Source organism: Anabrus simplex, chromosome 4, assembly GCF_040414725.1.
Source record: "Anabrus simplex isolate iqAnaSimp1 chromosome 4, ASM4041472v1, whole genome shotgun sequence".
Classification (NCBI taxonomy): domain Eukaryota; kingdom Metazoa; phylum Arthropoda; class Insecta; order Orthoptera; family Tettigoniidae; genus Anabrus; species Anabrus simplex.
Window position 1 is genome coordinate 298320241 of NC_090268.1, and position 24740 is coordinate 298344980.

At 40.4% G+C, this 24740-nt stretch overlaps 1 protein-coding gene across 1 annotated transcript in view; it reads right to left on the reverse strand.

Annotated features, from left to right (window-relative positions):
* Window positions 1-24740, reverse strand: part of fat-spondin (extracellular matrix protein f-spondin) — a 149642-nt gene that overhangs the window by 82777 nt on the left and 42125 nt on the right. The window contains exon 3 of the mRNA XM_067145619.2: window positions 4336-4588. Coding sequence (XP_067001720.2) covers window positions 4336-4588 — 253 coding nt within the window. The remainder of the gene's footprint in view (window positions 1-4335; window positions 4589-24740) is intronic.

Genomic DNA, 24740 nt, shown 5'->3' on the forward strand with positions numbered 1-24740 from the left:
GTCTTTCAACTATGGCTGAATATATCCCTATGGGGATGAAACATGTTCCTATAAGATAATGTTATTCTAGTAAGGAATAAAAAAGATTTGTATTGTAAAGGTGGGATTTTTCCATAAAATACCATAGTGCTGTTAAAGTTGACAATATGGGCTTAATGAAATTAATTTCTTCCATTACATACACTAGACATGTGTCTTGGTAGGTGTGCTAGTTGCCAACTCATGAGCCCAAACTGCACACTGGGACAAAATGCTGGCAACAGAGAATGAGTTAGGTGGAAAATTTATAATTTCCAATAACAGACCAGTTATATTGGAATTAGAAGGGAGTCTCTCAAACTTTAAGAAGCCTATAACACGATCTGAAAATGAGACCATATCGATGGAAGCTCTTGCAAGTGCTACATGAAAATGATGTGGACTGTCCTTTAGAGTTCTGCGAATGTTTTCTTATTTGACATGAAGCTGATCCTGACTTTTGGAAAACAATTCTATGGAACAATGAAGCCACTTTTAATCTAAACAGCCAAGTGAACCAGCACTCTTGTGTTTATTAGGCTAGAGAAAATTCATATAAAGTTATCACAAAAGAATTAAATACTTTTGATGTAATTGTTTGGAGTGGCATTTGCAGTCGAGGAGTTGAAATGAAAATCCACAGCCTGTTTCCACTGGGTCAGGAATGGAATGAATGAAGCCCCCATCTAGCAGCGAGGATAGGAAATGTGCCGGCTGCTGAAGCCTGTCGCACTCCAGTAGAGGAGTTATAGGACCATTTCTTTTTTTGAAGGAATGGTTACCAGTGACTGGTATCTTCAGTTGTTGCAGATGCAGTTGATATGGCAACAAGATGGAGCACAGTCTCATTTTGATGCAGGAATTAGGAACTTCTTGAACCAGCAATTCTATTAATGGTTTAGCTCTGGTGCAATAGATTGGACACCCAGATCATGAAGCCTTGACACCATGCAATTTTCTGCTCAGAAATCGCAGGATCTGCTTCAGTTGCAACAGAAAATCAAATAGTCATTTGTGAAAATTGATAATAGTTGTGAGTTATGTTCTGTTATCTGTAAATCAGAGCCTAAACATTGTCAATTGTGCATCAAGAAACAGGGCCTACATTCTGAACAATCTAGGTAAAGGAACATGCAATCAAATATAAATGAAATATAAGGAACTGTTGGAAAAGCAATTTTTTAGCCCACCCTGTATTTGTCACAAAATCACGTATCCTGTTCTGTATCAGATCAAAATTAGATGGATGGCTTTTCCGGCGTTTGCTCTATTAACCAGCGTTTCGTCTTAGGTCTGACACTAGACTCTTCAGAGTGGGATGTGTCAGACCCTACCCACTGACGCTGGGGTGTATGCAGGTGAACTTATCAGAAGCTCATTTATGAAGCACAGTCTGATAACTGCTGATAACTGCTGATATGCGCTATTGGTGGAAAAGAATCTAATTCCCTTCATGGGAACTTAGAATTTCCATCCTGTTCTGTAATCAACTGTACTCTATAAAAGATATTAATAATAATAATAATAACAATAATAATAATAATAATAATAATAATAATAATAATAATAATAATAATAATAATAATAATAATAATAATACTAATACTGAGCTCGATAGCTGCAGTTGCTTAAGTGCGGCCAGTATCCAGTATTCGGGAGATAGTAGGTTCGAACCACACTGTCAGCAGCCCTGAAAATAGTTTTCCGTGGTTTCCCATTTTCACACCAGGCAATTTAAGGCCACGGCCGCTTCCTTCCTACTCCTAGCCCTTTCCTATCCCATCGTCGCCGTAAGACCTATCTGTGTCGGTGCAACGTAAAACAACTAGCAAAAAATACAAAACAATAATAATAATAATAATAATAATAATAATAATAATAATAATAATAATAATAATAATAATAATAATAATAATAATAATAATAATAATAATAATAATAATAATTTGCAGAGCATCTTTAAAAGCATAAAAATTTCTTGCCGTATATTTTTAAATTTTTAAAGAAAAATGGAGCATTCTGATTCGCAAAGTGCTCGCCAGTACTTCAAGCCCACCTGCTTGTTCACGGTCGGCCATGTGCCTGACAGGAATTCTAAAGGGTGCACACACATGCCCTGCCTGATATGATGTCTCGTTCCTGTAGTCTACATAATTGACCGGTCTGCCAAGAACTCGTAGTTTGTCAAGAGTATTCCACGAACAGTTTTCAGGTTCATTTAACTGATTGATTGAATGTCCCAGTGACAGCTGGAATCATCTACATCATATCTATAGTGTGACTTGTAAGTACATACATTTATCACATACTTTTATTATGTGAAAGGAACAATTCAGACAATATGGGCTGAAAAAAGGACAAAGTTCCTCGCGAAAAAGAAAACTAAAACTTTAAATTAAATACACAACAATAACTCTAAAACTACACAATATTTCCAAAATACGGAGTGAGTGGCTGCGTGGTTTGGGTCGGATAGGTGTCAGTTTGCATTTGAACCCTACTGTCGGCAGCTCTGAAAGTGGTTTTCCACAGTCCTATTTTCACATCAGGCAAATGCTGGGGGCTGTATCTTAATTAAGACCATGGTCGCTTCCTTCCCACTGCTAGCCGTTTCCCTTCCCGTCATCACCATAGAACTATCTGTGTCGGTGTGACATAAAACAATGTGCATTGGCACTGCCGGTGGCTACAATTAGCCTACGCAGTGGCCTCCACGGTATGCACTAGCTAGCGTCTTGGTAGGTGTGCTAGGTACCAACTGATGAGCCCAGCCTAGCACACGAGGGCGAAACGCTGGCAACCAGGAATGAGTTAGCTGGAAAATTTATAATGTCCAATAACGGACCATTTATATTGGTATTATAAATTTACTCATTCGGAAGAAATATTTCAGATTCCCTATGGGAATCAACATCTATATCATCTGATGGCCAAGCAGGCATCAATTTTTGATAATGAGACGAAGTGTCTCATAGTGCATTGGCACTGCCGGTGGCTACAATTAGCCTACGCAGTGGCCTCCACGGTATGCACTAGTCAGCGTCTTGGTAGGTGTGCTAGGTACCAACTGATGAGCCCAGCCTAGCACACGAGGGCGAAACGCTGGCAACCAGGAATGAGTTAGCTGGAAAATTTATAATGTCCAATAACGGACCATTTATATTGGTATTATAAATTTACTCATTCAGAAGAAATATTTCAGATTCCCTATGGGAATCAACATCTATATCACATGACATAAAACAAGTTATAAAAGGAAACAAGTTTGTAAAATGATCATTCATCATCACAATAAGGACATCTACACAAAATCACTTCACACGCAATTAACAGGTAATACAAATCCTAAAAGTAAATGTTCAAAATATTACCCAGGCAGTACACGGAACTATTTTATAAAAAAAATCTGACCTATTTATGATGAATGCTGTGCAACAGCACGAGTCCTCTAACAATAATAATAATAATAATGATAATGATAATAATAATAATACCGGATGAGTTGGCTGTTCGGTTAGGGGCGTGCAGCTGTGAGTTTGAATCCAGGAGATAGTGGGTTCAAGCTGCACTGTCGGCAGCTCTGAAGATGGTTTTCCGTGGTTTCTCATTTTCACACCAGGCAAATGCTGGGGCTGTACCTTAATTAAGGCCATGGCCGATTCCTTCCCACTCCTAGCTGTTTCCTATCCTATCATTGCCATAAGACCTATCTGTGTCGGTGCAACATAAATCAAGTTGTAAAACAATTAATAATAATGATAATAATAATAATCATCATCATCTCAACTACCATGTTCAGGTATTTTGATCTGACACTATTTAGGCAAACTGAACATCAATTTTGATATTCTATTTTACTCTACCAGGTGGCAGAAGAATGGATCTCTGTCGGGCAATCTATGGATGACTTTTAAATTACTATGTTGGGTAAACCCTAAATGAGTTACCAGAAAAATTTTACATTCATCATTACAAGACATGGAGTGCCAATTGCACTTCTTTCCGCTGTTCAAAAATCCTACCTCTGCTGAGTCTGAACTCTGATCTTGGGATCAAAGGGCCGACACTCAATCACTGATCCTAAGAGGGGACAACTGGAAAGAAATGCTAGATAATTACTTTTATCACAATCTTAATATTTTTTCCACTTCATAATCACCAGTATCATTGTATTCACAACATAGCGGTCAATGCAAGAATCTAAATATCACCACTGTTATTTTTCCTCTTTCCTGAAAAATTTAGGATGGAGATTGTTGGTTTAATTTCCTGCACTCTACCAAGAATTAATATTAAAATCCACTGCATGCTACTTACTTGAACACGACACATCCAGAGCCTTTTGGAGGAGAGATCCACATGACCTGGACTTCCGTTTTTGGTAAGTCGTCTGCTTCTGATATTGTATTGACACAGCGGTCATCAAAAGTAGTGAGGGAGTCACCAAATAACTGAAAACTGCCAACTCTCTGAGGAGAGGCGTCACCATTGGGATCCAATGGCTCAACTCCCAGCATAAACCGTGAGAACATCTGGAGTTTCCCATGGGTCCGAGATCCGACGATGGACACTGAGAATAAATAAATAAATAAATAAATAAATAAACAAAAATAAATAGACAAATAAATAAGTAAATACATACATAATTATGGCTAAATACCACAGATATACTGGGTGAATCAGAAATACAGGTATATATATTGGCCTTTAAGGGGAAGGACCCTATCCCGAGTAAAATCTGTTTAGATAATAAAATTTTGGAAAGAGTCAACGAATTCAATTATCTGGGATACAATTTATCTTACCAAGGGAAAATTGATATCTCTGCAAAAATAACCAAATTTACCAGAACAACAGGAATCATAAATCATATCATGAAGCCATCTCTTGTCCAAAAACACACTCGCATACGTCTTTATAACACTTTAACCGGACCAACCCTTTGCTACGGCAGTGAGGCATGGACAATAAGAACTCAAGACATTTCCAGAATTACAGCACGTGAAATGACGTTTACGCGCAGAACAGCAGGCTATACGAAATGGGATCGTATAAGAAATGAAGATGTGCTTAAGGGACTGAATGTGAAATCAGTAATCAATTACATCTATGATTATCAAGAAAACTGGAAACGTCATGTTCAAAGGATGGAATCTGGAAGACTACCAAAGCAGATCCTACGCTATCAACCAAGAGGACAGAGATCTATAGGACGTCCAATGAAGCGATGGAAAGAAAATGCAAGACTGTAACGGGCCACATGGACCAGTACTTGGAAGGATGATGATGATGATGATTATGACATAACCTCTCCTGCCCAAAGGCCAACCTCACCTTCCCGAGATGAAAAAACCTGTTCCCACAGATGAGGCCCTGTCGACAGGGTCACAGCGGTATAACCGTTACATCCATTATGGGGGAAATGCTGTAATTTCAGCTAGTCCATTAGCTGAGAGGTGGCAGCCCCACCAATGGTCTTACTTCCTTCAGGCTAGCAACCTGTCGGAAGGACATTTGATTGCTTTCAAGTCTTGCAAAAAGAAAAATGCAAGACCGTAACGGGACACATGGCCCAATACTTGGAAGGAAGATGATGATGATATTTGATCGAATGCTGACGTTTGATTATAACTCTTACAGATGGAAGAATGGCACCATCGGACAGCCAAGACTCCTTACAATCGACACACAACAATGCAACAACAAAATTGGTCACATTGTTAACCAAAATGGCGCTGAATATGCAGCAGAAAGTTATCGTAGCTGCATGGGCGATTGCTCTTCTGAATGATCGTGAGACGCACGAGACATTATTTTAACATAACACTGCTGCCGTCGACTGTGGGAAAGTGGAGACAATGACTGCTGACAATGGGAAACATTCAGAAGGGAAAAACTCCTGGAAGACTTCACAGCAGCACTGATGCAGCAACAACAGGAAAGGATCATTTGGGAATAGCCCCTGGAAATCAACACGCCAACGTGAACTTGATATTAGTCAGTCCAGTGTGTCTCATGTATTGACGAATCTTGCTACAAGAAATTGCATTTTTCAGACGAAGCTGTGTTCCAGGTGAATGGGAATGTTAATTGACACATCTGTCATTATTATGTGAGGGAAAATCCAAAAATTATTGAAGAGAATTGTATGAAATGCTGATCAATGACAGTTTGGGCAATGACTGGATAGGAAGGATTGGCAGGCATGCGAATTTTGAGAGAGACAGTCAACAGTAAATAGTATAGTGAAATTGCCAGTGAAGTTGTTGTTCCAGTGATGCAAAATGCTCAGCACCAACATTGTGTATTCCAGCAGGATGGTGCACCACCTCACTACGCTATTGCGGCAAGGGAAATTTTGAATCGCGAATTACCAAACAGGAAGTGGGAAGGAGAGGCCCGACAGAATGGCCAGCTTGTTCTCCCACTTTTTACGATAATTGCGTACCGTGTATTTTTCTTTCACAGCTGTCTTCTGAGATGTGTGCACAGAAGTGTAAAGAAAGCATCAAGGAAGATTATATTTTAGAAATTTTAGGGAATGATGCTGAGCCTGACTTTTATCAGTACAGTGGAGATAAGTTCCAGTTAAACAAGCTGTAGACATTTATCAAATCATTGCTAAGTTCTGGTAAAAGAGCCAAGAGAAAACTACTGCTAATATTGTCGTTCCATGACTGCCCAGTAGCTGTGTAAATACAGGGTATTTTTAGTCTATTTCAACCATTGTTGAAACATCCAGAAACATCTGGCATGGGACATGTATAAGGCTGAAAAGAACTTGGGAGTTGAAAGGTTAAGTGCATGTTATTAGTGTTGCATTCCTAAACTTGTTGAACATTATTTGTGTTAGCTATCAGTATGGTGACGTACAGTATTGTATTGGACAATGGATATTTCTAGTTGAGATATTTCTCTTAAAGAAGAAATTATGTGACAGAACTGTTCACAAATTTCTATATCACTTCCATGGCACTGCAATACCTTTAAGACAATACATAATCAAGTTATTCAGGAAATGGTGAGTAACAGGATCTAATTTTTAAGAAAAGAAGAGGTTATTAAAATGGAGAAGCTTACAGATATTCAAGCGAGAATGAATATTAGCATGAGGAAATCTTCATGCCGATTGGTACAGGAGTGTGGTATTTCATAAAGATTAGCATTACAGGGACTGTAAATGCTACCTTTACAAAGTGTAAGTGGCTCATCAGTTAATACCCTAGGATCCAGCTGCCAACGCAAATTTATATCAGTGGATGCTGCGATCTGTCCATGACGGTATTGCTGATTCTACTCTTTTAATTATGACTGACAATTTCCATTTAAGTGGATATGTGAATTCTCTGAAATTCCTCTTCACAGTCAGAAAGTCTGTTTGGTGTGGCATTACTACTGTACAAGCAGAATGAATGAAAATGAGAACCCTCAGCGTGTTTCCAGTCATTCGACTGGGTCAGGAATGGGATGAATGAAGCCCACATCTCGCAGTGAGAACAGGAATTGTGCCGGCTGCCAAAGCCTGTTTCACACCTCTGGGGGAATGATTAATGACTTACAGATTAAATTCTATTGAAGAGTGTTGCTGGAATGAAAGCAGACAGGGAAAACCAGAGTACTGTACTTGGAGAAAAACCTGTCCCACCTATGCTTTGTCAAGTGCATGTTAAGTAACAAAATTAGTTTTAAAAATTCAATGTAAATTTAAATCTTCCACGTACTGTATATGAGCTGATTATGTGTGTAAGTAAAGAAGATATTATGAGTAGAATTTTGTAAATAATATACATTTATTAAGGATGAGCTGTGTGTTTAATAAAAAACTTGTTAGTGTAAATTGTATAATGCTGTATTTTAGGAAAATGTCTTTTCTTTTTAATTTAAAATTTAGTGCTTGATAATAATGTATTTTTGTGTATCATTTGCTACTGAGGTAGACACCTCATATGCAGGTAAAGTGATTTTGATTTGAAGTCACACATGGAGAGACAAGGATTTGAACAAAACAATAAGTTAAATTATACAAGATCCACCTTTTCAATACAAGATATGTTACTGATTAAAATTACAACCTCATTTATTAAATGGTACTGGTTTCAACATCTATGGACGTCATCATCAGCCAAATAGGGTCATTATACAAAGATACACATTAAAATTAAAACACACAAAATTGACCCTCATAATTAAAACTGTCAATAACAAGTTAAAATGCAAAGCATATTTATGCTAAATGTTATGTCGTATTGTACTGGAGTGAGTGGATCTTGTGACCGGAACTGTGTGTACAATACAACATAACATCATATTTACGAAGATGGTTTTTATATGTATTACTTAGTATTAAATCAAATCAATGCTCACAGAGGAACATCATCCACTTCTTTCAATGTATTTAACATTACTGCATCACACTTAGCATACATTTCTCTACATACGTTGGCTGCCAGTGCTGTACAATGCACCCAAATCTAAAATTTTAAGACTGTCAATGAATTGAACTTACTTTCTGCAAGGCTTCTCAGCTTCAGTTTTTTTATTTTAATTGTGACTAACAAGTTGTCAAACTTGTACTAATTACATATTCAAACCTGGACATTTAGCATAAATATGCTTTATATTTTAACTTGTTATAGACAGTTTTAATTATGAGAGTCAATTTTGTGTGTTTTAACCTTAATGTGTATCTTTGTATAATGACCCTATTTGGCTGATGATGAAGTCCATGGATGTTGAAACTGGTACCATTCAATAAATGATGTTGTAATTTTAATCAACAACATATCTTGTATTGAACAGGTGGATCTTGTACAATTTAACTTATTGTTTTGTAATCTCTATTCAATACGGACCAAACATGAAATTCTTGACTTTAAAAGGATTTGAACCACAGAACCCAGCAGTGAGAGGCCGGTACACTGCCACTTGAGCCATGGAGCTCAGCATGCAGAATAATTGTCCTCTCTTTTATGATACAGTTAGCTCTAAAGATTACATGAAAAACATACTGCAGTCAAAAAAAAAAAAAAAAAAAAAAAAAAATGGCTGAGGAAGCAAAGCTTAATGCCTACTTCCAGCAGGATAACAGCACCACCCATAAAGCTCATCAGGTGATGCATGCCTTAGACCAGCCATATTTTGAAATCTTTTACTTGTATGTAATATAATGTAATTCAGCACGACAATATAATAATTTGATAATGTCACAAGCCACAAGTCAGAACGAAGAAATTCAAATTTTCTTTGGAAACATACATGAGATTCCTCATTTTTATACACATTCTTCCCAAAGGATAGCGCTCCTTGATGAGATTGTTGGTAAGAGACTTCCAGATAATTCAGTAACTAGATATGAATTCAGACTCAAGAATGGTTCAGACTGTGCATAAAAACAAGGATGCGAATGTGGAAAGTGTATGTGTTCCACCCTTGTCCCGTTACTCTACAGGATCAAGTATGAAGTGAGATGAATCTTCGTAACAAATTTTTAAGACTGGATGCCCTTCCTGATGTCAGACTCATTAGAGAAGGTAATGAGATGTCTCCCATCTGACAGACGAATCACCATCAACAGTGTCATATGCCCTCACTCCATACGAACACTGCGGAGAGGTTTGGAATTTAATCCAGGGCCTTTGGCATGCGATCTAGTTATTAGAAATTGTATACCCCCCACCTCTTCTACCCTGCTGGACAACATTCTGATGGTGACATTTGTTTCCGACCAATGAGACTCGAACCGGCTAACCATGGTGTCAGACCACCAGGCGGTGGCATGTCTTGGAAATACCAGCCAGCAAACATTTATAGTGAATCAAGCTGAGGGACTTTCACTCAAAATGCAATTTCCTTCTTTTAGCTTCTACTTTCTTAGCTTCTTTTTACTATATTGTATTGCCTCCTGTCAGTATACTGTATATATACTGCAGAAATGGTCAATTATTCCAGATTCAGTTCAGCATGCTCTATCTTCATTTGTAAGTGAAATCAAAAAGATTAGAGACAACGCTGTTTTGACGACCGTCCGACTCACTGGCTGAATGGTCAGCATTGAGGCCTTTGGTTCAGAGGGTCGCGGGTTTGCTTAATTCTTCTGGCTTGAGGACTGGGTGTTTGTGTTTGTCCCAACACTTTCATCTTCATATTCAGACAATGCACTATACTACCAACCACCACAGAAACACACAATAGTGATTACATCTATCCATTAATTCTATTTTAGCCGCCTGAAACTATGAATTACAGGAATTATTTTTTAAAAATATTTTTTGTACAAACTCTATTAGCAAATTATTTCCTTTAGTTTCTTTAATTATTAAGAAAAATACTTACCGGAAATAAGCCCAAAATGTCGTTCGTCGCGACTAACCGATTCGTACAGCATCACGGCAAGTAACGGAGACTCGCTCAGCACCGTGTAACACGTACTTTGAAGAAGGGCAGCAGGGGTATATTTTTGCCAAGGTCATATAGGCACTGAGGTATGGGGATTCATCCGCTTGCCGCACGCATTCATTAGTCTGGCAGTCTCACTCAGTGAATGTGTCTGTTCAGATCTATCTACTGTAGTGTCTGTTACTTTATTAGTGTGTAATCAAATACTAAATTATTTTAATTGTATAATCATGCCATACTATTTAATTGTAAAACATATTTAATTGTCCTTCCTTTGGTGAAATGTTTATTGTATAGTACCGGGAACTCAAAAAAAACCTATTATTACCCCATTTAAGATCAATCTTTACCTCTCTGTCGAAATTCGCTCAGAGATCATCAGAAAACTTTTTAATTTTTATGAATACCTCAACACCCCAGCCCCCCTCCGCAACTATATCCCTCAAATTCAGGTACCCTTCGCTGTCTATACATTTTTCTGACCCCCTATCCCATCCCACTTCTAATTCCCAATCGCCGCTGCTGTTTGACGAAGTGGACATGTTAGAGAAGATACTGTGTCCAGACCCCTCGTCTATCGAGAAAAATCCCGGCGAAAGAAGTATGCGATATATATTTACAGTTTGCTTTACATCGCAGCATAGGGCTAGGAGTGGAAAGGAAGCAGCCGTGACCTTAATTAAGGTGTGAAAATGGGAAACTACGGAAAACAATCTTCAGGGCTGCCGAAAGTGGGGTTCGAACCCATTATCTCCCGGATGCAATCTCACAGCTGCGCGCCCCTAACCGCGCAGTCAACTCGCCCGGAGACATAATAATTAACCAGGCATCAGATACGTTTCATTTTTCTCCGCATTTGGCAGCTTCTGCTTTGTTGGACCGTCAGAAGTATTTCAGATTCCATAGAAACACTCCCGGAAGAAGCCTAAGACGAAACAGTTAAATGTTATCTAGGTATTTATTAACATTAAAAATTAATAAGCAATACACGCCAGAGATGATTTCAGGACTGTTAGTAATGTGAATGATTCACTGGGATTTATTGTCGACAACAGCTTGCGTGACTGTCTCGGTGAAGTAACTTAACTTCTGCAGCCGATCATCAGGGTTCGAATTAACGGAGGAATTGTGGGGCGGGGGTTCCCCTCTCGTCAAATACCTTCCCCTGCTCTTTAAAGAACGATTCCTTCCTTACCAGGGATATATATTTCTCTACATTTCATAAATTCCAATGCAATTACCGGAAATACCCTACGTACTAACGTTTCTTCATAATGCCGTTTTTTCAAACCGTATCGGTATCACCTGCACAATGCGTAGAAGGGGCATAACGTTAGGGGCTCGCAGTTCCCTAGAAAAAGAAAATACATTAATAAAATAAGTTTACCCGAATGCTACTGTGCGCGGGAAAGGTGACATCATATGTTTGTAGAATGGGGCAAAAAATTTTGTTTTTACAGTGTGTACGTAATTTTCGGACGGTTGATCTGCCTGCAAATTATTATTTTGTTGAGTTGTCCCTCGTAACGCGACACGTTCTCATACAATAATAATAATAATAATAATAATAATAATAATAATAATAATAATAATAATAATAATAATAATAATAATAATAATAATAATAATAATGTTATTGGCTTTACGTTCCACTAACTACATTTTCGGTTTTTCGGAGACACCGAGGTGCCGGAATTTTGTCCCGCAGGAGTTCCTTTACGTGCCAGTAAATCTATCGACACTAGGCTGATGTATTTGAGCACCTTCAAATACCACCGGACTGAGCCAGGATTGGACCTGCCAAGTCAGAAGGCCAGCGCCTCAACCGTCTGAACCACTCAGTCCGGCTCACACAAATATCTGTACCTACCAAGTTATTATTGAAGAAACAGTAAAAATTGGTTCAAAAATATCAAATTTTAGACCTATTATTCCTATTTATGTTTCTCCCGTAAAACGATCATGTTCGAAACTAATAATAATAATAATAATAATAATAATAATAATAATAATAATAATAATAATAATAATAATAATAATAATAATAATAATAATAATAATAATAATAATGGCGTGTGGCCTCCGAAGAGGCCGAGTGCAGGTCTTTCGAGTTGACACCACATAGGCGACCTGCGCGTCCCTGAGAATGGGGCCCTACCAGTGACGAATTCTAATGCTGAAGACGGCACACACACACACCCAGCCCCGAGCCATTGGAATTGGAATTAACAAATGAAAGTTAAAATCCCCGAACCCGGGACCCTCTGGACCAAAGGTCAGCACGCTAACCATTTTGCCATGGGGCTGAGCATGTTCGAAAACTGAAACTTATAAAGAACTACCTACGATTTTTTTTTTTTTTTTTTACAACTTGCTTTACGTCGCACCGACACAGATAAGTCTTACGGCGACGATGGGATAGGTTAGTGCTAGAAGCAGGAAAGAAGTGAGCGTGGTCTTTAAGTAAGGTACAGTCCCAGGATTTGCTTGGTGTGAAAAATGGGTACTTCCGAAATGCTATGACCCAAGACAGACTCTGTGAACTCAGCCTCCTCAGCATCGAATGTGTCATACATAGATATGATTGAAATCGTCACTGCTTTTGAATCCCAGAAAGTATGCTGCATGGTCCAGTTTCTTTAGAATCAAATGCGAGTACAGTAAAGTTTTACAAATGTAAAGACAAAAGATAGAAACATATTTATTTGTATTTTTTACGTTTATTTCAATCCCCACAAAATATTTAACTTCCAAATTAAAATCTAGGCCTATTAATAAATGATTTAGTTTTGTACTCTTATAGTAAGTCCTTTGCATATATGTAAAATGGATAGTGATTGCATTAAAATATGTGTTATCGACAGGTTTTATACAATTTCTATAAAGGGCATCCAATTTTGTTTCCTGCAGGCAGGCTCATACCATATTCGTTACGCCACTGGGTATGTATGTAGTACATACGTACGAGGGTCGAGTCATAAGTCATGGCAACTATTTTTTACCTCGCCAACAGGAGACAACACGGGAAATCTAAAATATGCATTTGGAAATATAGGGCATGTACCTATACATAGTGCCTGAAGACAAATTCTGACTGCAGGAGATTCTCGTAGGAAAGTGACAGAAGACAGGCCATTTGTAAACATTGTTTTATTACGGTATAGACAGCAAATGCACAAGACAACGTATAAAGGACAGGTCTCCACTGGTTACAGATCTTCGAAATAATCACCCGAGGTTTCCACTGTGCGTTGCCAGCGGTGGGGCAGGCGCTGAATACCATTAGCTGCATGTGCATCGGTAACGCGTGACACCTCTCTCCGAAATGCTGTTACGATGTCCTCTTTGTTAGCAAACCGTTGTCCACGTAATGGCTTCTTGACTTTGGGGATTAGATCATAGTCACATGGGCTCAGATCATGAGAATAAGGCGGTTGTGGAAGAACCTCCCATCCCCACCGTTGTAAACGACGCTGAACGATGGCTGCTGTGTGACTGTCGCGTTATCGTGTAGGATTATGGCGTTGTCCACAAGATCTGGATGTTTGGTTCGCACTGCACGGCGCAATTGGTACAACAAAAAGGAATTGTAATAAACTGCATTGACAGTGTGCCCCGCACGCACTGGATGAACATCGTATGCCAGGATTACCATAACCTTATTGGACGACTGATTTTGTCGAACCTTGTGTCTCCGTGGTGACCCCTGACGACGCCATTCACTTCACTGTGCCGGGCTGAGTGGCTCAAACGGTTAAGGCGCTGGCCTTCTAACCCCAACTTGGCAGGTTCGATCCTGGCTCAGTCCGGTGGTATTTGAAGGTGCTCAAATACGACAGCCCCGTGTCGGTAGATTTACTGGCACGTAAAAGAACTCCTGCGGGACTAAATTCCGGCACCTCGGCGTCTCCGAAGACCTTAAAAAGTAGTTAGTGGGACGTAAAACAAATAACATTATTATTATTATTATTATTATTATTATTATTATCACTTGACTGTCCCTTCAGTTCAGGTTCATAAGCACGTGCCCATATTTCATCAACTAAAATAATGCGATTCAACATGGCTTGTCCTTCTTGCTGAAACCTCTCCAGATTAATACGACATGTTTCGTAACGAGTCCACTACTGTACCTCAGTTAAGTGACGTGGCACCCTCTTTGCACAAAGTTTACGCATCTGTAGGTCCTTGTGTATTGTTGCCGCTGGTATTGCTGTATGTTCTTGCAATTCCGCTAGAATCAAGCGCCTGTCCTCATGTAAACACTGATCGATCACTATTATCAGTACATCATTGTGCATGGACACTGGACGGCCTGGGCGAGGCAAATCGGCAGTTGATACTCTACCCCGTTTGAACGTCTCCACCCACCTCGCCACTGTTCTATAGGACATGGCCTGCGCACCTAATACTTCCCGCCATTTCTGCCGCGGAGAACTGCTATTTTAATATACGATCGTTGCTCCTGCTTGTTATGTATATATCTGTTTCATTGATTATGCCCATGTATCCAATTGTGTCAAACGACTTCCATTTTGTGACGCTCTCACTCACACACTGAACTTGGGGGCATGCTTAGACTCACACTGTTGTTTACATACACCATCTAGTGGCATAATACGCAAGTACATACCGTACGTTTCCAAATGCTCCGTGTTGTCTCCTGTTCGCGAGAAAAAAAAGTTGCCATGACTAATGACTCCACCTACGTATGTATGTTCGGTCCTCAGCCCTACGGCTGGTTGGATCCTCAACACCTCCGCCATCAGCTGTCATACATGGCCAAGGCATCACTGAAGAAGCGTACTAGGGAAATGAGAAGTGAGGTAGTTTCCCGATGCTTTCCTCACCGAACCAGAAGTTGCTATTATATATCAGTCTGCCAAGCCTACTGAAATGCATGTATCATCCGACCCTATGAGCAACATTTTCACACCATTCATAGCGGGGACTGGTTGCATAAGGAATGACATTACTAGCATTGCTCATACTCAGTCACTTTCATATTGTCAAATGCATCGGTAAGATTGAGACAGATCAATGAAAGCAACAAAAATGCTCTAGCCTATACCAGAAGACATAGTGCACTGTAAACACTAGGTCACGCCAACAAAGGCATAACACCTCTGACTCTGAGTAGCAGCATAAATTATCTAACAAGCATTAGACGTGCACTGTGTGGCTGAAGTGTGACAATGGACAAAACAAAGTTTAGTGGTGGTGGTGGTGGTGGTAGTGATTATTGTTTTAAGAGAAAATACAACTGAGCAACCACCCTCTAACATTAGGTTTATATTTACTACTTTGTGTTGGCTGTTGGTTTCTTTTTACCGGCAATAATATGGTTTAAGAATGTGTGCTGTGACAACGAGTGCAGTAGTGAGGATTGTGAGGATTCTTTGGTGGTCTGTGGAGTACCGTACGTCTCTTAAAAGAGAGTTGATTCATAACAGGGGATACATGTTTAATAAAGAAACGTAAAGCAACAGAGTCCGAAACGTCAAGTAAAATGCCTACGTCTTCTACAGCTTTTCCACACCTGTTGGGTGGAACTGTGTGAACTGTGTCGCACATGTGGATTTGGCCCTATTTTACGGCCGGATGCTCTTCCTCGCGCCAACCCTATGTGGAGGGATGTAATCACCATTGCGTGTTTCTGTGGTGGTTGGTATAGGGTCCATGCATAAGTTCGTGCAGTATTCTTTTGGGATGGTAACAATGCGGCGTGAAGGTATATCGCTTATCGTTATTCCGTTGTTTAAACTGAGTTTGGAGTTTGTGTTGCGAAACACAGGTTTTCCATTTTCACAACAGGCAAATGCTGGGGCTGTACCTTAATTGAGGCCACGGCCGCTTCCTTCCAACTCTTAGTCCTTTCCTATCCCATCGTCGCCATAAGACCTGTGTCGGTGCGACGTAAAGCCATTAGCAAAAAACCACACACACACACACACACACACACACACACACACACACACACACGCACGCACACACACACACAGAGCTTTTCTTGATTGTGAACGTATTATTTGTGCATATTTCAGACAAACGGATATGGAATGTCAAGTTGAGAAAAGTGAGCATTTCCGACACATTTTACTCTTTGATTTTAACCGAGGATCCAGCGCAGCAGGAGCTGCGAGAACAATTTGTGAAGAGTACGGGAATGAAGCAATTGGGAACATGCATCATTTTCAAAAATATTTTTTTTTGAAAAGTACACCAATGAAATAGTACGTAAACGTATTACATTGTGGTATGTTGCCTTGTTTTCTACCATTAAAAAAATATTTAATAGTGCCTTTCCGCAAGGAGAGTGAAACGGCCTCTGACGTAAGCGGCGCGCTGTGACGTCACAATCCAGTACCGCATGGAGCTCTATCAGCCGTTGTGCATCAGCCGTTGCTAAAAGCCGATTGTTTATTATTCACGATTACGTAGAAGCGAACTCTGCCTTTACGCATTGTGTCCGTGATCTTTTCTATCTTAGAGTATACTTCTTGCCTGGATTTTCTAATGTAGATGCCATTTTTGTAGTTCGGACGAAGTATGGTGTGTAGGATCTTTCTTTCTTTCCTCTCTAAATCCGCAAGCAAACATTTCTCGGACAGGATAAGGCATTCAGATGCATACAGCGATACTGGTTTGATGACAGTGTTGTAGTTACGATTTTTTGTGTTCAGGGAAAAGCACTTTTTGTTGTATATGTTGCGGGTGGTTTGGAAATTGACTTCCATTTTCTTGATTCTTGCTGCTATGGCCTCTTTGTCAAGTCCATTTTGCTGGATCCATTCCCCAAGGTATTTAAATTTGCTGACACGGTTTATCGTTCCATATTTGGTGTTTAGTTGTGCCGTATCATCTTTGATATTTGACATTACTTCTGTCTTTTGAAAGGAAATTTGTAAACCTGTTTGTTCTGCTACTTCCTTCTGTTCTGTTGCACTTTCGAAATTTTCTGTCATAAGGGCTATATCATCTGTCAGGTCAGGGTCACCCTGCTACCGTATGTGACAGTAGACGGTACTACCTGTGACTGTCTGGCCGAGGGTCAGGCGGCCAGTACCAAACCTGGCAAACTAGGGGAGAACCAACGGCTACGGGCGGATGAGCTCTCCCTTAGTAGGTTTGATGAAGCCTTTGTGTAGGAAATGACACATAAATTCATCAAGTTCAGGGCACTCTCTTGCCCTTGGGGTGGAAAACTTCCCCTAAAGGCGGATGAACCATATTTGGTCAACGGCATAGAAAGTCCTCAACGGCGGACCAGGCGTAAGGACAGGAAGTCCCTCCTCGGCTGGAATGGCGGACGAAGGCTGCAGTGACTAGGAACCCTTCAATCGTCTTGCATCGGCTTGCCATTGAAAACAGTTCTTAAGTCATCAAGTACAGTGCGTTTGTTGAAGTGCACCAACACTCTCACTCTAAAGGAATCTCACGCACAGCAGTCTTCCAACAACAAATTGACTCTTCCAAAAGTCCTGCGGCGATCAGGAAGTTGCGACGGGGGCAGGATTGTGATGTCTGGAAGCCTCTAGTGATAACTTGGCACGTAGGCGGTAGATGTGTGATCGGTCGTCTTGCTTAGGATTGTGGCTGTAGAGCAATTCGGTTGCTGCATCTACGACTGAGCAGTCCTATTTAGGGTCCACTCTGCTCACCTCACATGGGGAAGGGGCTAGAAAAGGTGCCCTAAACATAGTCAACCACTTCTAGTACCGATTGGATAGCCGCGTCCAATGGTATCACCTCAATGCGGTCGAACAAGAAAGAAATTATATTTTGCTACATGGAATGTAAGAACGCTTAATGATGACCCTTCAAATGAGAGACTCGAAAGGAGAACAGCCCTTGTGGGTAGAGAGTTACGAAGATACAATATCGACACAGCAGCACTACAGGAGACCCGCCTTGCTGAAGAAGGTCAGTTGAATGAAAACGGAGCAGGATACACTTTCTTCTGGAAGGGTAAACCTACCAGTGAACACCGAACACATGGAGTAGGCTTTGCTATCAAGAATAAGCTTCTCAGAGACCTGCAGGAGCTTCCAACTGGACGTAATGAACGCATCATGACATTAAGACTTCGAATAAATGGCGACCAGCATGCCACAGTAATTTGCGCATATGCCCCCACATTAGACTCTGATGATGACATCAAAGAAACATTCTATTCAGATCTGGATGACATCCTATCAAACATCAATCGACTAGATAAAATCATCTTGCTTGGTGATTTTAATGCCAGAGTGGGAAAGGACCATAAAGTATGGAATGGTGTCATTGGCAAGGAGGGAGTTGGCAGTGAAAACTCCAATGGTATTAGACTCCTCTCAAAATGTGCTGAGTATGGGTTGATAATCACCAACACCATCTTTCGCCAAAGGGATCGCTTCAAAACATCATGGCAGCATCCTAGATCGAAACACTGGCACCTCATTGACTATGTGATTGTCCGCAAGCAAGATCTACGCGATGTTCTCATCACCAAAGCAATGACAGGAGCCGATGACTGTTGGACAGATCACCGACTTATTAGATCAGTGATGCATTTGTCACTGTCCACCCAGAGGAGGAAACAACGGAAGAGCTTCAGACATACTTTTGACACCGAGAAGTTTGGCAATGCAGAAATTACTTCAAAATACAGAGAGCTCCTTCATCGGACTTTGCCGAAGGAATATCAACCTGATGTAACGCAACACTGGGAGAGTCTGAAGACCACTATTCAAGATGCTTGCAAAGAAACAGTAGGATATAAGACCAAAAAACATCAGGACTGGTTTGATGAAAATGATGAAGAAATTGAAGCATTGATCTCACAGAAGAGAAAAGCCTTGCAAGCATGGCGAAGGGACATGAACTCCCACTCTAAGAAACAAGCCGTAAATATTGCCAAAGCAAATGTCCAAAGAAAAACCCGTGAGCTCAAGAATGCATGGTGGACAGCAAAGGCAAAAGAGTTGGAATATCTAGCAGATAAAGATTCACGACAGTTCTTCCAAGCGACAAAAGCAGTTTATGGTCCCACCACCTATGGGAGGAATCCTCTTTGTTCCAGCGATAAAAGTATACTTTTAAAAGATCAGCACTCCATCATGAATAGGTGGAAAGAGCATTTTGAAGACCTCTTGAACCAGGATTCGATTATTGATGAACAGGTGTATGATATATTAAAACAAGCTCCCATCAATGATGAACTTGGCTCCCCACCAACATTAGATGAAGTTAAGCATGCTGTCAATCAAGCAAAGCGTCACAAAGCCTCTGGTCCGGATGGTATACCAGTGGAAGCTCTCAAAGAAGGTGGTGAGGAACTAGTAAGACACATACATGAACTGACTGTCAAAATTTGGAGCACAGAAGAAATGCCTCCTGATTTCAGAGACAGTCTGGTAGTTCCCATATTTAAGAAAGGGGATCGAACAAACTGCAGTAACTATCGGGGAATATCCTTACTGTCGTGCCTGGGAAAGCTTATTGCTCGAATCTTGGCAAATCGTATTGTACCCCTGGTGGAGAAAATACTTCCAGAGAGTCAGTGTGGCTTCAGGCCTTCTAGAGGAACCACAGATATGATATTCACAGCTCGTCAACTCCAGGAAAAATGTAGAGAACAAAATAGACCTCTTTATATTGCCTTTATTGATCTTACTAAGGCATTTGACTCTGTGAACCGAGAAGCTTTGTGGAAAATTTTATCTCTATATGGCTTTCCGCAGAAATTTATTGCCATCTTGAAATTGCTCTACACTGATATGATGGCAGCTGTCATTGGCAACAGCTCTATTGGAGAGCCATTCCATATCAATACCGGTGTTAAGCAAGGCTGTGTGATAGCCCCCACTTTGTTTTCCTTGTATGTTGCCACTGTCATGGAACTTGTCAGAGATGATCTCCCTCCAGGAATTCATATAACTTACAGGATGGATGGTAAACTTTTTAATGTGAGCCGTTTAAAGGCAGGAACTCGGACATCGTCTGCAGCATTAGTTGAATTACAGTACGCTGATGATAATGCTGTCGTAGCTCAGACACAAGAAGAGCTTGTGAGAATCCTGAATGCTTTCTCTGATGCGTACAACAAGATCGGACTGAAACTGAATACCAGCAAAACACAGATCCTATACCAACCAGCCCCTGGGGAAGGTCAAAGAGATATCAATGTCACAATTGATGGAGTGAGCCTTCAAGTTGTAAACACCTTCCCATACCTTGGCAGCACCCTCTCATCAAGCGCAAATATAGATTCAGAAATCCAACACAGAATTAACCGTGCAGGAGCATCCTTTGCTAAGTTAAGATCTCGAGTTTTTGACAATCACGATGTCAATATCACAACAAAGATTCTTGTGTACAATTCTGTTGTAGTTCCAACCTTACTCTACGGATCTGAATCCTGGACATGCTACAGTCGACACCTTAAGAAGCTGGAACAGTATCATCAACGTTGCTTGAGGAGAATACTGCAAATAACTTGGCAAGACAGGCGCACAAATATCAGCGTTCTTGAAGAGGCACACACCACCAGTATAGAATTGATGGTTTTAAGACGCCAGCTACGATGGACAGGCCACGTAGTTCGCATGCCCAATAATCGCATTCCCAAACAAGTGTTTTACTCTGAGCTATCAGTAGGTAAACGCTGTGTAGGCGGTCAGAGGAAGCGATTTAAAGATGTAATCAAGGCTAATTTGAAGAGATGTAACATTGATGTTGATAACCTGCTTGGTATTCCCCGAGTTTGTGTTCAACTTGCTGTTCTAGTCTTTCAAGAATGGATAGTGACAGGATCTTGTAGGCTACTGACAGAAGCGAAATTCCACGGTAATTGTTCACATCTCTTATATTTCCTTTCTTGCTTCTTCCGGGGCATGTTTCCACAGTTCCGCAATCATAAAGTCTTCACCAGGAGCCTTGTTATTTTTCAGTCTCTTTATGTGGGGTTTGATTTTATCGCGATTTGGTGGAGAAGATGGCAGGTTTTGGCTCACCTTGATGGGGTTGGCTGGTTTTTCACAGTTTAGAAGGCCGTTAAAATACTTAGCTAAGATTTCGCAGGTTTCTTCATTTGATGTTGCAAAAGTTCCATCTTTCCTTCGAAAGCAAAGGGAAAGTGCCTTGTATCCTTGTACCTTCTTTTTAAAATTTCTGAAGTATTCACGGGTCTCACTTCTATGAAAGTCTTGCTCAATCTTGTCCAGTAGTTCCTTTTCATACTTGCGTTTCTCACTGCGTATTATTTTTGCTGTTTGTGCTTGTTGTGTTTTGTACATCTTCCAATCTTCTTCCTTTTTCGAGGTGCAATACTTTTTCCAGGCATTCAGACGATCCCCTAAGGTCTTCTCGCAGTTATCGTTCCACCACGTGTGCTTCTTCCTCTTCTTGATTTCGGCCACTCTTTTAGCAGCTTGTATAATCTGCTTTCTCGTGCTGTTGAAGTCTTTTTGCACTGGTTGGGCAAGTTCTTTGAATTCATTCTCTCTTTCTCTGAGCTTTTTTGTGTCAAAGCGAATTATGGTAGGTTCGTTTTTATTTTTGTTGAGAGGGATTGGCCGAAACTCGATTACTGATACGTAGTGATCTCAGTCTATGTTTATTCCCTTTTTTACGGTAACGTTCATGATTTCTGGACTGTATCTTCGAGATATTGCAACATGGTCTATTTGGAATTCTCCTATTGTTTTGTTTGGGCATCTCCATGTCATCTGTTTTCTTGGTAAGTGACGAAAGTGTGTTGACATCAGTTGGAGGTTGTGGTTATCACATAGTTCAACGAGGCGTTCTCCATTCTTGTTGGTTCTTTTGTGGGCTGGGTAGAGCCCAACTACTTTTCTGTGTTTCCGTTCACGTCCTACCTGTGCATTAAAATCACCCATTAGGATCTTGACGTGGTGTTTCGGGATTTTCGCTAATCTGGCATCCAGGACGTTCCAGAATCTATCTGTGCCTTCCAGGTCTTTTTTGTTTTGTTCATTAGTTGGAGCATGCGCATTGGCTAGCGTATATGTTTTATTTGCACAACGCAGGGATAGCAGGCATAACCTATCATTAACAGCTTCAAAATTTGAGACTGACCTAAGGATTCTGGTGTTGGCAGCAAAAGCTGTACCGAAGATAGGGGTGTTTTTCATTACTCTCTTATGGGATTTGCTCTTGAAGAACCGATACCCTTCAGACTCAAACGTATCTTCGTCAGTGAAGCGAGTTTCTTGCAGAGCCATTACAGCGATTTTATTTTCGTGGAGGGCATTGGTCAGCTGTTTCATCTTACCAGTTTGTATTAGACTGTTTATGTTGAACGTTGCCAAAAAATTCTTAGATATGGGTTTCAGTTTTCATGACTGTTCAGGATTTCCAAGACGCTCCGACTCGTCTTTAGCATGATGTTGCATCACACCCACCCCCCCCCCCCCCCGGCCCCAGGATCCGAACGGGATGCATGCGTCGCTTGTCGGCGACGGTGGATTTCTTCGAAAAGTTGCCACCTGGGGTATTAACTTCATGTCTTTGTTTTACCATCATGCTTGAGAAGCTTTAGCTTAGCTTGGAGCAAATTGCTCATTCTGAATACAACCAAGGTTGTTAGCCCTGGAGGGCCTCAAGATGTTCTCCGGTTGCGGGCAGGCATTTCCTCCTTACCCGAATAGTTATTATTATTATTATTATTATTATTATTATTATTATTATTATTATTATTATTATTATTATTATTATTATTATTATTATTATTATTATTATTTCAGACCCCGGGTGCTTAGGCGCTAAAAATGGTTAAAATAGGCAGACACAGCATGAAAACTAGGCACTGTTATTTAAAATAAATAGACAATTGAAAATATGGTAATGTATTAGATACTAGCTATTGAGTGCTCTAGCGAAGAAGAGTGAAAGCAAGAGAGATACAGCACACCACAACTAGTTGCTTTACGTCGCACCGACACAGATAGGTCTTATGGCGACGATGGGACAGGAAAGGGCTAGGAGTGGGAAGGAGGCGGCCGTGGCCTTAATTAAGGTACAGCCCCAGCATTTGCCTGGTGTGAAAATGGAAAACCACGGAAAACCATTTTTAGGGCTGCCGACAGTGGGGTTCGAACCTACTATCTCCCGAATACTGGATACTGGCCGCACTTAAGCGACTGCAGCTATCGAGCTCGGTCACACCACAACTAACAAGTCAGTCAGTACACTCTTGTTGATCAGTTTTTAAAGGTTTAGGACTTAGTAGACCATGCTGTTTCATTTCCTTCCACCTCGGCGATGGTAAGGCATTCGATTCTAGGTTGAAATCATCACTTCATTTCCGACACACTCATTCTTCGAGTGATCGATTCTTCACCTTTTGACATACAGTAAATGTGGCTGGCGGTCATCTGAAAATTTGTGTAATGAAAAAGTGTCATGTAAGAGAATGTGTGACGCGATATTACCTAGCAACAGTATCCTGAGAGCTGCACGTCATGGCTATCTATCAATACTTTTTTATTATTTGCATTGTTTATTAGTGTATCTATTACGATATAGGCAATAAAATACAACACAATACTTGTATACAAAAGTTTAACAGTTATTTCGTTGCAATAAGTTGGTGTACAAACAAGACTGTTATGCACTGTGGGTACGCTGTCGCGTTATCCCACCCATTGAATGCGTTGCACTCTGCGCAAAATTTCACTGCTTTAAACATCACTTGCGCCAGACCAAAATACTTGTACTTCATAAAAGCGACCGCAACGGACACAACTTCCCATTTTACACAGGCTAGAATATCGCAATATTGAGGAGACCAAACAGCAGGAAGTGTCAAGTTTCTCATGTAATATTAGCCGTATCGAAACACTATACATATTAAAAGTTCTGTAAAATATTATTTTCACGCGTTATTACTTTACAAGGAAAAATAACAGATAGGCCTATTCGCGATTTTCACAAACTTCCAAATATCTCCGGAAATATTAGGTCTATCTAAAGAATGAACGTACCAAAAATTATTGAACAAAGGAAGAGTATATATGAGGAAGGCAGAAGTATTCACTCAGCAGTATGTAAAGGTAGTTGGATATAAGTATAGTGTTCAAGTTGACGAGGTGTCTAATACTGACGACATATTGAAAAGCTACCTATGATGATAAAGACATTTACGAAATGATTAAAAAGCTGAAAGCTGGACAAGCAGCTTAGATTGATAAGATTTTTGGGGACATACTGCGCCCGTTTTCATACGAGCTCATTGAAAGCGTATCCTGGCATCAATTATATTTATTCTCTAAAGAATGGACAAGAAAATAAATCTTATACAGCGAACAGAGAAAGAACCCTGGGTT